Source organism: Oncorhynchus masou, chromosome 29, assembly GCF_036934945.1.
Source record: "Oncorhynchus masou masou isolate Uvic2021 chromosome 29, UVic_Omas_1.1, whole genome shotgun sequence".
Taxonomy (NCBI): Eukaryota; Metazoa; Chordata; class Actinopteri; order Salmoniformes; family Salmonidae; genus Oncorhynchus; species Oncorhynchus masou.
Window position 1 is genome coordinate 46,822,745 of NC_088240.1, and position 15,449 is coordinate 46,838,193.

Below are 15,449 nucleotides of genomic sequence, written 5' to 3' on the forward strand. Positions count from 1 at the left end.
TAAAAGCTGAAATAAATAATTCTCTACGATTATTCTGACATTCCACATACTTAAAATAAAGTGGTCATCCTAACTGACCTAAGACAGGGATTTTTTACTAGAATAAATTTCTGTAATTGTGAAAAACTGAGTTTAAACGTATTTGGCTAAGGTGTATGTAAACTTCCAACTTCAACTGTTGCTTAAAAGTTGATAAACTATGAATAATTCACATTACAAGCGCAGCAATGTGTTCACTCGTCTCGGCCATTTGCGTGAATGTTCCAAAATGCTATTACTGGAGAACACCATTCTCAAACGCACATCTGATGCCAGCGTTTCTTATAATACGACAGAGACTGATATTCAGCTTAATGGTATAGACTTAGAAAGAAGGAATATCTGAAGATGCAACAATAGGATTTTGCCTTACTGCCTTTGGACAGAATAAATGCTGGTTTCAGTGGCATACAGTACCAGGAAATCTTAGCTTTGTGTCTATGGTCGGATTTTGGCTGTAGGCTATTAAAAGCAAGGTAAGAGAGGCTATGTAAAATGTCCACGTTTCAAACAATGATATTGCTGGCTAGGCATGGCATATGTAATTATTTAGGTTATGGAAATGTATAATATCAGAATATCATTCCAATGTTGGGCAAATAGGCCTATTAGAATGCACATTTTACTCTCTCCCAGCCTGTCTGCGGTCTGCCGGCCAGGAATTGAGTTTACGTGTGTCGGGAGTTGCTGTGGCATTTGCATTATCTGTAGGCTATGGCTAGCTACTATGGTATTCAAGAGAATATGGTTGTCTCCCTGACCTGCACCAAATGCACACTTTAAAACGTGCAAAGTATTTCTGCCTCGCGCTGCAACACTGCTTGGCTTGGGGCTGTGCGTGCTCACATTTATTTTTTATTTTACCTTTATTTAACTAGGCAAGTCAGTTAAGAACAAATTCTTATTTTCAATGACGGCCTAGGAACAGTGGGTTAACTGCCTGTTCAGGGGCAGAACGACAGATTTGTACCTTGTCACCTCGGGGGTTTGAACTTAACCTTCCGGTTACTAGTCCAACGCTCTAACCACTAGGCTACCCTGCCGCATGAAGAGCTGAAATGGAAGGCTACGGAACTGAGACTTTGTCCTTGTGTTCCTTAGCTATTTACATATTTTTGTTCACACGCTAGGTTGTTTGTCAATGTTTGACTTCCAACTGCTAGGGAAGAGAAACAATACTACGATACTACGATACTAGTCAGACTCTCAATCTCACAGGCACAAACATGACTGAAGTCGCATTACCACGGTAACCTCCCACCCTTAAAGGGGAGGGTGAAAATGTCTGATTCATCTGTAATATTTTGGTTAAAAGACTCCGGTCACAAAAAATGTAATGAAACAATAAACCACATTACATTTTACTAGTAATAGATTTATAGTTATAGAAACATTACAAAGCATGCTCATCCGTTTTTTTGTATTTTGTTGGTGTAATTTTAGTGCAAATCTTTGTTTGGGACGGTTCAAGTTAAGTTTGGGATGCTGAAATTGTACTTCGGGACGGTGAGGAAAAAAGTTAGTTGCGAGCCCCAAGTGTGTCTCTACCTAGACAGTCAGCAGGAGAGACTTCCTATGGTTCTTGCATTAGGCAACAGAACATGGTGAGTGAGATTGAAACGTAACCTAAACGTAACCTAGTGGTTAAGAGCGTTGGGCCAGTAACTGAAAGGTTGCTGGTTCAAATCCCCGAGCCAACTAGGTGAAAAATCTGTCAATGTGCTATTGAGCAAGGCTGTTGGCATACAATGGCTGCCATGTATCACCAGAGGGGGTTGCTAAAAGTACTCTAAGTGGTGGCTGAGGTAATATGTTTGTTTAGGTTGTGGACTTACGAGATGATGATGCCATTGTCTACAGAAAAGCTGTCCGATGGTAGCCCGGCGATGGTCCAACTGCGGATCTTGACTGGCTCGCCCAGCGAGTTCATCAGGGACATATTGCTGGAGCACGGGATGTCTCTGCTCTTACACAGCTCCATCCACTCCTCGGTCTGAGCCTGGAATGCACATACAAATAGACATGGGAGCACACCATCCCACGAGCATAGATCAAAAAGTAATAATTTCATATCTTCAGCTCATTAAAAAAAATATTTTAATCACAAACATTTCCCACAATCGCAACAATGTTTTGATCAGTGTCATCTATTTTTCATGACGGCTCGTGTTTGTTGTTAAAAATACTTGCGTGAGAGGATGCGGGGGTCGCAATAATAACGTATTTTGAGGGAGACTCTTTAATGCAGTTCCTTTTGAGCATCATAGAAAAGCATACAAGTTAAATATTGAAACTATCTGGCGTCCTCTCGTCTTTGTCACATCAAAGCTCCTAGTGTTGACTGAGGCCAACTGCATCAAAACACACACAGGCAAACATGCACATAGACATAAACACTCTCTCAAGTGCTCACTGACTTTCAAACTGATTCTATGTCCCTGTATGTACCTTTTTTAATTTGTACAGTATCTACCTCTGCTGTATACTGTATTTCTTTATGTCCCTCTATATGGCAGCATGTTCATATACGCACCTTTATATCCATTTATGCCTGAGTTTTTACCTGTATGTCACTGTAACTCTATGTCCAAGTACGACCTGTTGCACATTGGCACCAGGGATCCAATATCACCCTTTACATTATTGTATTTCATTGTTGGAGTCAATTCTATTCAATATCCTGGCAGTTGAAAAGAATGTGGAATTTCTCTCCAGGAATTATTTTCAATTCCTGTATTGACTGGATAATGTCATGATAGAGGATATCCTTTGTATGTCTCTACCTTGTATTTACCTACTTTAACCAGTATGTATATTCTGAGCCAGTATATTTGTGTGTGTACCTACAGTATGGACCAGTCTTTCATGATGCATCTGTGTACCACCACTGTGTACCTACCTGTCTATAGCTGGAGGTGAATGCCCCCAGGTAGGCTACGATGGCTGACGAAATGAGGATGTCCCCTGTCAGGTTGGTGTAGAGATCCCCAAGGTTAAAGGCTGTCTCGCTCCAGCGAGTCTTCTCGCCACCCAGCCCACCAATCAGCTGCTCAGCTCTCTCCAGCTTCTTGCTGCACAATGTCACCTAGAGGTCGAGAAGGGAAGGACAGGGCTGAGGATTTGTAACATTACCCGTCTGTGTCGCGTTCAGTAGTCACTAAATGGGAAAACGTTTTGAAATAGTTTGGGTAGAACCTTCACTGTTTCAAAACGGCTCGTTTCATCTGTACTGAACATGAACATGGCCCTGTTTAAAGCAGAGGCTACGACACCATAAAAATACAATTATCATGTTGCTTTGATTGAATGATTGAAGGCAGGCTTTACCAACAATTTACTTAATAAGGACACTCAACAATGACACTCAGTATCATTCCAAACATTTGTTCATAGGAGTTACTTTTGGAAGAGATTTGAAAAATAACAGTTCAATCTTAAATAGAACAGAAATTATTGTCGATTGATGGCTGTTTAATTCCCCGTTTTAGCTTAGTATGGTTACTTTTCATGTTGAGAAAGTTTAAATGAAAATAGATAAAACTATATTAGAGTACTTGCATCTACTCTGATCGCCTGGGATAGCCCCTATATGATTGTTGGTCTTTTGGTGTTCAAGAGGTACCTTTCCCCAAATCTGTGCCCAGACACAATCCTGTCTCGGAGCTCTACGGACAATTCCTTTGACCTCATGGCTTGGTTTCTGCTCTGACATGCACTGTTAACTGTGGGACATTATATAGACAGGTGTGTGTGCACCTTTGCAAATCATGTCCAGTCAATTGAATTTACCACAGGTGGACTCCAACCAAGATGTAATAACATTTGAAGGATGATCAATGGAAACAGGATGCACTTGAGCTACATTTAGAGACTCATAGCAAAGGGTCTAAATACAGTGCCTTGCGAAAGTATTCGGCCCCTTGAACTTTGCGACCTTTTGCCACATTTCAGGCTTCAAACATAAAGATATAAAACTGTATTTTTTTGTGAAGAATCAACAACAAGTGGGACACAATCATGAAGTGGAACGACATTTATTGGATATTTCAATCTTTTTTAACAAATCAAAAACTGAAAAATTGGGCGTGCAAAATTATTCAGCCCCCTTAAGTTAATACTTTGTAGCGCCACCTTTTGCTGCGATTACAGCTGTAAGTCACTTGGGGTATGTCTCTATCAGTTTTGCACATCGAGAGACAAGGGGCACTGTACGTATGTAATTACAAAAATACAAAAAATATAAACCGTTTTTTTTCTCGATTTGTCATTATGGGGAATTGTATGTAGATGGATGAGGAATTGCTTTAATTGAATCCATATTGAAATAAGGCTGTAAGCAACAAAATGTGGAATAAGCCAAGGGATCTGAATACTTTCCAAATGCACTGTATAAGCTCTTCAAGCAAATGTTAAAATCGGGAAAAATTATTGCCAAAAATTCTGCCAATAAGTCGAGCTACCACAAATCGTGTTAAGCAGGTGCCAACAGGGAGTGAGCTATAGAACTCATTTGAAAATTATACTTTAAAACAATTCAGGGGCCTCCCGAGCGACACAGCAGTCTAATGCACTGCATCGCAGTGCTTGAGGTGTCACTACAGACCCGGGTTCGATTCCAGGCTGTGTTGCAGCCGCCTGCGACCAGGAGACCCATGAGGCAGCGCACTATTGGCCTAGCATCGTCCGGGTTAAGGAAGGGCTTGGCTGGCCCGGGATGTCCTTCCGCGCTCTAGCGACTCCATGTGGCGGGCCAGGCGAATGCACGCTGACTTCGGTCGCCAGCTGTATGGTGTTTCCTCCGACACACTGGTGTGGCTGGCTTCCGGGTTAAGCGAGCAGTGTGTCAAGAAGCAGTGCCGCTTGGTAGGGTCGTTTTTCAGAGGACGCATGGCCTTCGCCCTTTCACTTTTCCTGAGTCCGTATGGGAGTTGCAGGGATGGGACAAGACTGTAACTACCAACTGGATATAACGAAAAAGGGGTAATAAACTACCAAAATATTATATAGATATATACAGTACCAGTCAAAAGTTGGGATACAGGCCTGCCGAGTGGCGTGGTGGTCTAAGGCTGTGCCACTAGAGATTCTGGGTTCGAGTCCAGGCTCTGTCGAGGCCGGCCTGATAGGGAGACCCATGGGGCGGCGCTCACAATTGGCCAAGCATCGTCCGGGTTAGGGGAGGGTTTGGCCGGCAGTGATGTCCTTGTTCCATCGCGCACTAGCGACTCCTGTGGCGGGCTGAGCGTAGTGCACACTGACAACATCGCCATATGTACGGTGTTTCCTCCGACACATTGGTACAGTTGGCTTCCGGGTTAAGTAGGCATTGTGTCAAGAAGCAGTGAGGCTTGGTTAGGTTGTGTTTCGGAGGAGGCACGGCTCTTGACGATCGCCTCTCCTGAGTCCGTACGGGAGTTGCTTTGAGGAGACAAGACTGTTGTACCAATTGGATACCACAAAATTGGGGTGGAAAAGGTGTAAAAAAATATATTACAAGTTTGGATACACATACTTCTTTGTACTATTTTCTCCATTGTACATATGGAATCATGTAGCAACCAAAAAAGGTGTTAAACAAAACAAAATATATTTTAGATTCTTCAAAGTAGCCATCCTTTGCCTTGATTACAGCTTTGCACACTCTTGGCATTCTCCAACCAGCTTCAACTGGAATGGTTTCACAAAAGTCTTGAAAGAGTTCCCACATATGCTGAGCACTAGTTGGCTGTTTTTCCTTCACACTGCGGTCCAACTCTTCCCAAACCATCACATTTGGGTTGAGGTTGGGTGATTGTGGAGGCCAGGTCATCTGTTGCAGCACTCCATCGATCTTCTTCTTGGTCAAATAGCCCCTAAAGCCATGACATAATTTTCTGGAATTTTCCAATCTGTTTAAAGGCACAGTCAACTTAGTGTCTGACCCACTGGAATTGTGATATAGTGAAATATAAGTGAAATAATCTGTCTGTAAGCAATTGTTGGAAAAATGACTTGTGTCATACACAAAGTAGATGTCCTAACCGACTTGCCAAAACTATAGTTTGTTTACAAGAAACTTGAAAAACAAGTTTTAATGACTCCAACCTAAGTGTATGTAAACCTCTGACTTCAACTTTATATTCCATTAGATTAATGGATGTAATACTAAAACAAATACTGATACATTTGTATTTTGGTCTTCAACCATTATGTACATATTTGAAAGGAAGTGGATAGCTGCTAACCAGAGCTGGCTGGTGTATTGAAGGAGATGATGGTTCACCTTTGTAATTTGCGCCTAACCCCACTGACCTGATTCTCTAGTTCAGCCTTCTTGTTCTTGTTGGCCTCCAGTGTCTGCTGCAGCTTTGCCAGTTTGTCCTGGACCTCTTTGAGGGCAGCCTGTTTTTTACGCAGGCTCTCCATGGCCACCTTCAGCTCCCCCTCGGCCTGAGATAGCTTCTCCTTCTTAGGGGCCACCACTTTGGCCACTCTGAGCGAGAGGAGGAGAGAATATATAGGTTGGGGTTCCATTCAGGAAATGTAACTTAACATTTTCTAATAATAACCACCAAGGCTTATTTCAATTAACTTCAATAATACAACTCAGTATCCTTGTGAGATTCAAGAATAGACTATATTGTACTGTACTATTGAATGTGATCACAATTCTTCTTACACAGCTCTACACGTTACTCACTTGTCGTAGGATTCCATGGCGCGCACCCACTTGCACAGCCCCTCGGCGGCCGTGGAGGCGGTACGGATCTTCTCTGGGACAAAGTCTGGGTTGGTGATGTACTGTTTGCGGATAATGGCGATGAGGTGGGGTGGGATGTTTTCCTTGTCATACTCGTGAAGGCTCTGAAGAAACTTCATGTCTCCAAGGAGCTTCTTGGCCGGGCCCCAGAAGTCCTCCACCTTCTTGCCGGAGCCCGAGGGGTCAGGAATGCGGTCCGGCTTCAGGCCCTTCAAGATGCAGATGGCCTCCATCACCAGCTTGACCGCCGGTGGAGGGCTCTTCATGGACTTGACCACTGTGATGTCCTAGACAAAGGGGCAAACAATCACAGTCACCTAGGGCTGAACTTTGTTTGTGCATGTGCACATTTTTTTTGTTTTTAATGTTTATGAGAGATTTAGGCTATGCACATGATTCTCAAGTTAGGATTTGGTCCATTCAGCATCATCTTTATATAAAGTTATACATTGACTTAAATGGCAATTGAAAAAATATCCTGCATTATTTTGGAAGGGGGGTGGGCAAAGGCTGAATTCTGAGAGGGGTTGGGATAAAGCAGAAGACAAGTCCATTGGAGATTGCTTTACATTGACTTTATAGTCCAATCTCCCAATCATTTTCAGACCTGGTTGGTTAGTGTGTCCAGAGCGGACAGGGCTGACTCCAGGATGGGCATGGCGATGGCCAGGTCGGCGTCGCACTCGTCCTTGATGGCCTTGGCCGCCATGGCCTGTTCGTTGGCCACCGCCTCATCCACCTTCACCACCTTCTCTGTCTTGGCAACCTCCACCGACTCGTGCTCAATCACCACCATCATCTCATCCACCTCCTTGCTGGCCACACGCAGCTGCGGCTGCAGGGCCTCCAGTTCCACCTGCATGGTGGCTACCTGGGCGGCTGCAGACTCCAGCTTCTCCAAGCCCACTTCATAGCGGCGCTTCAGCTTCATTACTTCTCTGTGGATGCAGAGAGTGTTGGGTGTTTCAGCTTAATAATGTCAGTTTAATGGGTAGTAATATATTCATAACCACTGGCATAATATCAAAATCTCTTGCATCTATATTAAAAATTACTAACATTGACTCAGATCTGTTTAGTGCTCTCTTGCCAACAACCACAGGTGTTGGCTACACAACCCAAATAGATCAGGGACCAGGCTATAAATGAATGTAAAAGCCACACATTTGGGGGGAAAAGATGTCGGCTGTTTCTCAATCCAAAGGCAGCTGCCTGTTGGCTACCTGCCTCAAAGGGAAGCGTCCTTATGGATTGAGAAACAGCCTTCTTGTTTTGACTGTTTCTTACGCTCTCTTCTTCTCCAACAGGGCCTTGAAGGTGGAGATGAGCTCCAGGTAGGAGGTGGGCGTGACATAGTTATGGCGCTGCAGCTCGGAGAGGAAACAGGCAGACAGCTCGATGGTGGATGTGTGGAAGCTCTTGCACATGTTAATGCAGCCCATCCGTGACTCGTCTGTCATCTCGATGTCCTCCAGGAACCGTGAGGCCACCGCCTGCAGCGCGTCCTCCGGCCAGCTCTGGGAGGAGAGAGGAGAGGGTATAGGGTGAAGTTGCCCCCAGAGAAGCTGATCTTGCATTAGTTTTGCAAGGTTAAGATTGGGGAGGGGAAGCTGATCCTAGATCAGAGTAAATGAAAACCCTGTCTGAGTTCCATAATTATATACAGTACCAGTCAAGAGTTTGGACACACCTACTCAATCCAGGGTTTTTCTTTATTTTTTACATTGTAAAATAATAGAGAAGACAACAAAACTATGAAATAACACATATGGAATCATGTAGTAAGCAAAAAAGTGTTCAACAAATCAAAATAACTATGTTTAATTGTTACCCAATTAAAATAATAATGTAACAATTAACTCATTAGTAATTTGGGCACCACGGAAGAAAATGTTTAATGAGTTACCATCTCCCAAATTAAACTCTGTAAGATAAGTTACATATCAATAACAGTCACTTATTAATCATTACCTCATATCAGTCTCAATCTGAACAGTCGTAACCCTCTTGGATCTGCAAGAACCCCAACCTTTGCTAATCATTCAGTACCACACAAATTGATTTAATTATTTATTGACTTATTATTTAGTTACTTATTAAATAAATACTAACAGAGTGTACACATACACACTTACATGAGACAAAAGTCTCCAGTGGACTGACAAGCTATGACGGCTTATTACACAGAGACGGAGAAGGGGATGGGGAAAACAGAGACATTTATCGTGGATATATTCTAGGACTGTCTTCACATTAATCATATATAAACCCAGCAAAAAAAAAAGTCCCTTTTTCAGGACCCTGTCTTTCAAAGATAGTAAAAATACAAATAACTTCACAGATCTTCATTGTAAAGGCTTTAAACACGGTTTACCATGCTTGTTCAATGAACCATAAACAATTAAAAACATCCTAAAGATTGATTCTAATATGTTTCTATGGACTGTATTATGACTTTTCATCTGAACTTTTGCCTGGACCTGCCCGCGCGTCGTGAGTTTAGATTGTGTACTGAACGCGCGAACCAAAAGGAGTTATTTGGACATAAATGATGGACTTTATGGAACAAATCAAACATTTATTGTGGAACTGGGATTCCTGGGAGTGCATTCTGATGAAGATCATCAAAAGGTAAGTGAATATTTATAATGCTATTTCTGATTTATGTTGACTCCAACATGGCAGATATCTTTTGATGATGTGTTGGTCTCTGAGGGCCGTACTCAGATTATTGCATGTTTTTTTTGTTTTTATCTGACACAGCGGTTGAATTAAGGAGAAGTATATCTTTAAATCTGTGAATAACACTTGTATCTTTTATCAATGTTTATTATGAGTATTTCTATAAATATATGTGGCTCTGTGCAAATTCACGGGATGTTTTGGAGGCAAAGCCAAATGTAAACTGAGGTTTTTGGATATAAATATGAATTTGATCGAACAAAACATACATGTATTGTGTAACATGTTGTCATGTGAGTGTCATCTGATGAAGAATATCAAAGATTAGTGATTAAGTTTCTCTATTTCTGCTTTTTGTGACTCCTCTCATTGGTTGGAAAAACGCTGTATGCTTTCTGTGACTAGTTGCTGACCTAACATAATGATATGTTCTGCTTTCGTCAAAAAGTTATTTTAATATATATATATATTTTTTTTTTAAATCGGACACTGTGGTTGGATTAAGAATAATTTTATCTTTAAAATGGTGTCTAATAATTTGAATTATGAGATTTCTGTTGATTGAATTTGGCACCCTGCAATTTCATTGGCTGTTGGCGAGGGGTTCCGCTAGCGGAACGAGGTGTTGGCAATTAAGGTCAAATTTATGAAACCATAGGACACGAAACAGGCCTTTCTACTGACTCTGAAAAACACCAAAAGAAAGATGACCAGGGTTCCTGCTCATCTGTGTGAACGTGCCTTAGGCATGCTGCAAGGAGGCATGAGGACTGCAGATGTGGCCAGGGAAATAAATTGCAATGTCCGTACTGTGAGATGCCTAAGACAGCGCTACAGGGAGACAGGACGGACAGCTGATCGTCCTCCAAGTGGCAGACCACGTGTGAACACCGGCACAGGATCTGTACATCCAAACATCACACCTGCGAAACAGGTACAGGATAGCAACAACAACTGCCCATGTTACACCAGGAACACACAATCCCTCCATCAGTGCTCAGACTGTCCACAATAGGCTGAGAGAGGCTGGACTGAGGGCTTGTAGGCCTGTTGTAATGCAGGTACTCACCAGACATCACCTGCAACAACGTTGCCTATGGGCACAAAACCACCGTTGCTAGGCCAAACAGGACCGGCAAAAAGTGTTCTTCACTGAAGAGTTGGGGATTTGACTCACCAGGGGTCATAGTCGGATTCACATTTATCGTCAAAGGAATGATCGTTATAAACCGAGGCCTGTACTCTGGAACAAGATCGATTTGGAGGTGAAGGGTCCGTCATGGTCTGGGGCGGTGTGTCACAGCATCATTGGACTGAGCTTGTTGTCATTGCAGTCAATCTCAACACGTTACAGGGAAGACATCCTCCTCCCTCATGTTGTACCCTTCCAGCAGGCTCATCCTGACATGACCCTCCAGCATGACAATGGCACCAGACATACTGCTTGTTCTGTGTGTGATTTCCTGCAAGACAGGAACGTCAGTGTTTCTGCAATGGCCAGCGAAGAGCCCGGATCTCAATCCCAGTGAGCACGTCTGGGACCTGTTGGATCGGAGAGTGAGGGCCAGGGCCATTCCCCCCAGAAATGTCCGGGAACTTGCAGGTGCCATGGTGGAAGGGTGGGGTAACATCTAAAGCAAGAACTAGCAAATCTGGTCCAGTTCATGAGGAGGAGATGCACTGCAGAACTTAATGCAGCTGGTGACGACACCAAATACTGACTGTTACACCCCCCCCACCTCCTTGTTCAGGGACACATTATTCCATTTCTGTTAGTCACATGTCTGTGGAACTTGATCAGTTTATGTCTCAGTTGTTGGATCGTGTTTTGTTCATACAAATATTTAAACATGTTAAGTTTGCTGAAAATAAACACAGTTGACAGTGAGAGGACATTTATTTTTTTGAGATAACGTGCAGCGGTTAGTGTGCAAGGTTTTGGTAAGAAATAATGAATGTATTTATGTGTTGAATGTCTTCCTTTCATCGTGTATCTCTGTTGGACCCAGGCCTCCGTTAAAAGGGTTCCATTGGGTCTTCTCCCAAATTAGGTGTCCACCAGAGGTCACAATGTCCTTCTTCTTATTTGTCTGTGGCTTCAATGCTTTGTCCTGTAGCCTTAAACAGAACTAACAGGAAGGTGTTTTACTTTCACCTGTTCTAGAAGTTTTGACTATTCTGCCTGCCCTGATCCTGAGCCTGCCTGCTGTTCTGTACCAGACTCTGCTCTGGAGTACTGATCTCTGCCTGCCCTTGACCTGTCGTTTGCCTACCCCTGTTTTTGTAATAAGCTTTTGTTACTTCGAAATTGTCTGGTTCTTCTCCTGAACCTTGACAGTACGAACTGGCCATGACGGACCCAGCAAACTCTGGCCAGCTCCGCAACGCGTCTCCTCCGAAGAAGCCACCATTGGAAGGCACGAGGAGTTGCTACATGGTCTTATCGAAGGGTTCTAGACTATGGCCGAACGGCATGACCACGCTTTGAACACATTTCTGGAGCAATTCTGTGGGTTGTCTGTCAGGAAGACTACCATGTCGGTAACCTCCCAGCCCCTCAGTAACCTGGCTGTTAGCAGCGCGGTCTCCCCAGTCATACCGGTTTCCCGAGAACCCCACTTACCTCCCCTGGAACACTTTGCTGGAGAGTCAGGAACCTGTCGGGCGTTTCTCGCACAGTGTTCTCTCATCATCGAGCTGCAGCCCTCCTCCTTCCCCTCGGACCACTCAAAGATAGCGTACCTGATCACGCTGATGCCCGGGAGGGCTCTCCCCTGCACTACAGCCATGTGCGAACTCCTCCAGGCTGAAGCATACGACAACTGTTGTTCCCACACGGAGGTGAAGAAGATTTTGATTCTCCACTATCCGGGAGAGAGACTGCCCGGAAGATACTCCAGCTTTGGCAAACTCCCGCAATGTGGCAGACTTTGTGGTGGATTTCCGCACGTTGGCAGCTGAGGTTGGCTGGAACCCGGAATTGCTGTGCGAAAGTTCTTGCACGGATTACAGGAGGAAGTGAAGGACGAGCTAGCAGCCCGGGAACTACCAACGGATCTCAACTCGCTCATTGCCTTGACCATCCGGATCGACTGGAGACTACAGAAACGTAGGAAAGATTCCACCTCGCCTCCTATGCATCCCGGAAGTCCCCGATGTTTCCATGGCCGAGAGGACCCGAGGCTACCCGAGTTCCCCCAAAAGTCTCCAAAGTCTGCCGATTCACCTCTTCCCAAGCCGATGCAACTAGGCAGAGCTAGGCTGTCCCCAGCCGAACGTCTACACCGGCTTCACATGAAGAGTTGTCTGTATTGCAGGACTACTTGTCATTTCGTGTCCTCCTGTCCACTAAAAGACCAGGCTCACTGGTCGGGGCGAGAACTTTTCCTCCCCCCTTTACTCATACCCCTTTCCATACCATCCTGCTGTGGGGGAACCCATCAAAATCTCTGGATACTCATCGACTCTGGGACCGATGACAGTTTTTTGGACATTACCCTGTCGTCTGACCTGGGCATCCCCACTCATTCCCTTTCCATTCCCATGGACGTTAGAGAGTGCTGGACGGCCGCTCTATAGCCTGGGTCACCCAAATACCACTCCAATCAGCCTACGAGTGTCAGGGAACCACAGCCAGGCAATCCAATCTCCTCAAGTTCCCATGCTACTGGAATATTCTTGGCTCCAGCGACACAATCCAATCATAGACTGGACTGCTGGTGCCGTCATGAGCTGCAGCCCGTTCTGCCACGGCCATTGTCAGAAGTGAGCGCAACCTGCCCCGGGTCATCTTCCTGTGGGCTCAGAAGTTGCCCCGGACCTCTTCGCCATTCCCGAGGAGTATCAGGACCTCCGGGATGTTTTCAGTAAGGCCTGGGCCACTTCCTCCACACCGACCCTATGACTGCTGGATCTTCTCCCAGGCACCACACCACCCCGGGGATGACAGTACTCTCTGTCAGGTCTGGGGACCAAGACTATGGAGACCTACATCGAGGACTCCCTAGCTGCAGGGTGTATCTGTCCTTCTGCCTCCCCTGCAGGGCAGGGTTCTTCTTTGTGGAGAAGAAAAACAAAACCCTGCGCCCGTGCATCAACTACCAGGGCCTCAATGACCGCTACCCGCTACCACCTCGGCCTTCGAAGATGCTCCGGGGGGCACCATTTTCTCCAAGTTGGGCCTGCGGAACGCCTACCACCTGGTGCTGATGCAAGAAGGGGACGAGTGGAAGACTGTCTTTAACACGGCCAGCGGTCACAACGAATACCTGGCCATGCCAGTTGGCCTTACCAATGCCCCAGCTGCGTTCCAGGCCCTGGCAACATGTTGAACCGGTTCGTCTTCGTTCGGTGGTGAATTGGCCCCAGCCTACGTCCAGAGTGCAGCTGTAACGTTTCCTGGGATTTGCCTACTTTTATTGCCGCTTTATCCGAGGTTAAAGCATCCTGGCTTCCCCCCTGTCTGCACTCAGCTCTCCCAAGATTCCATTCACGTAGTCACCTCCCGCTGACCGGGCGTTCCGGCACCTCAAGCACCGCTTCACCACTGCTCCCATATTGGTTCATCCTGACCCGTCCCATCAGTTTGTGGTGGAGGCCAATGCTTCGGATGTCGGAGTGGGGGCTGTCCTGTACCAGCATTCCACCCTGGACCTCATGTTACATCCCTGCGCCTTCTTCTCCCATCGCATCAATGCCACGGAGAGGAATTACGATGTGGGGAATAGTCAGCTTTTCACGGTGAAGTGGAGGAGTGGAGACACTACTTGGAGGGGACGGAACATCTGTTCATTGTGTGGACAGATCACAAGAACTTGGAATATCTTTGACCGCAAGCTAGGTAGGCCCTGATTTTCACCCAGTTTAACTTCTCCATCTCCTACTGATTGGGATCCAAGAATATCAAGCCGGATGCTCTGTCACGCCGCTATAGCCCTGCGGCTACACCCTCGGACCCCGAGACCATCCTTCCCACCTCGTGCCTGGCGACAGCACTCAGCTGGGGAATAGGGAAGCAGGTCCATGTGACTACGCAGCATTCCCAGCCGAACCCTGGGGGGTTCACCCGGTTTAACTCCTCCACGATCCAGGAAATCTTAAATATACAGCATACAATTACATTCTAGACGATTATGTGCTTCCAAATTTGTGGCAACAATTTGGGGAAGGACCTTTCCTGTTTCAGTATGACAATGCCCCTGTGCACAAAGCGAGGTCCATACAGAAATGATTTGTCGAGAAAGGTGTGGAAGAACTTGATTGGGCTGCACAGAGCCCTGACCTCAGCCCCAATGAACACATTTGGGATGAATTGGAACGCTGACTGAGAGCCAGGCCTAATCGCCCAATATCAGTGCCCGACCTCACTAATGGTCTTGAGGCTGAATGGAAGCAAGTCCCTGCAGCAATGTTCCAACATCTATTGGAAAGCCTTCTCAGAAGAAAGCCTTCCCAGAAGAATAGCAGCAAAAGGTGGACCAACTCCATATTAATGCCCATGATTTTGTAATGAGATGTTCAATGAGCAGGTAACAACATACTTTTGGTCATGTAGTGTATATTACCTGGAACCAGTCGATGGTGCAACAGTTGATGAGGGCAGGGAAGCGTCTCAGGCGGCTCCGGAAGGTGTCTCCAATAGGGCTCATGGCCAGCACCACGTGCAGCTGCGAGCGGCAGCGCTCCAGGAACATGTTGAAGAGCGATAGCGGGCTGCCATCCGTCTGCTTGTCGCGCTCCCTTTGACGATCAAGCACACGCATGCGCTCGCAGATCTCTGCTTTCTCGTCAGTCGCGAACAGGTTGGGTACCTGGCGTGAGGAAGGGGGAAAAGGAAGGGAATGAGGATTTTTTCATGACACTGTAGACATTTTTGGGGGGATTATTATAAAACATTTTAAACCACCTAAATGTTTGCATTTATGTATTTCGTAAAATGAGATATGGGTGTGTATCTCGAATGTTCATGCAAACCATTAATTAATTCATG

The 15,449-nt window shown here is 45.4% G+C and overlaps 1 protein-coding gene across 1 annotated transcript in view; it reads right to left on the bottom strand.

Annotated features, from left to right (window-relative positions):
* Positions 1–15,449, bottom strand: part of dnah7 (dynein, axonemal, heavy chain 7) — a 213,750-nt gene that overhangs the window by 81,127 nt on the left and 117,174 nt on the right. Inside the window, exons 43-49 of the mRNA XM_064945130.1 lie at positions 15,025–15,270; positions 8,066–8,295; positions 7,386–7,716; positions 6,719–7,065; positions 6,331–6,511; positions 2,939–3,124; positions 1,875–2,038 (exon numbers count right to left, since the gene is read on the bottom strand). Of these exons, the coding sequence (XP_064801202.1) occupies positions 1,875–2,038; positions 2,939–3,124; positions 6,331–6,511; positions 6,719–7,065; positions 7,386–7,716; positions 8,066–8,295; positions 15,025–15,270 (1,685 nt within the window). The remainder of the gene's footprint in view (positions 1–1,874; positions 2,039–2,938; positions 3,125–6,330; positions 6,512–6,718; positions 7,066–7,385; positions 7,717–8,065; positions 8,296–15,024; positions 15,271–15,449) is intronic.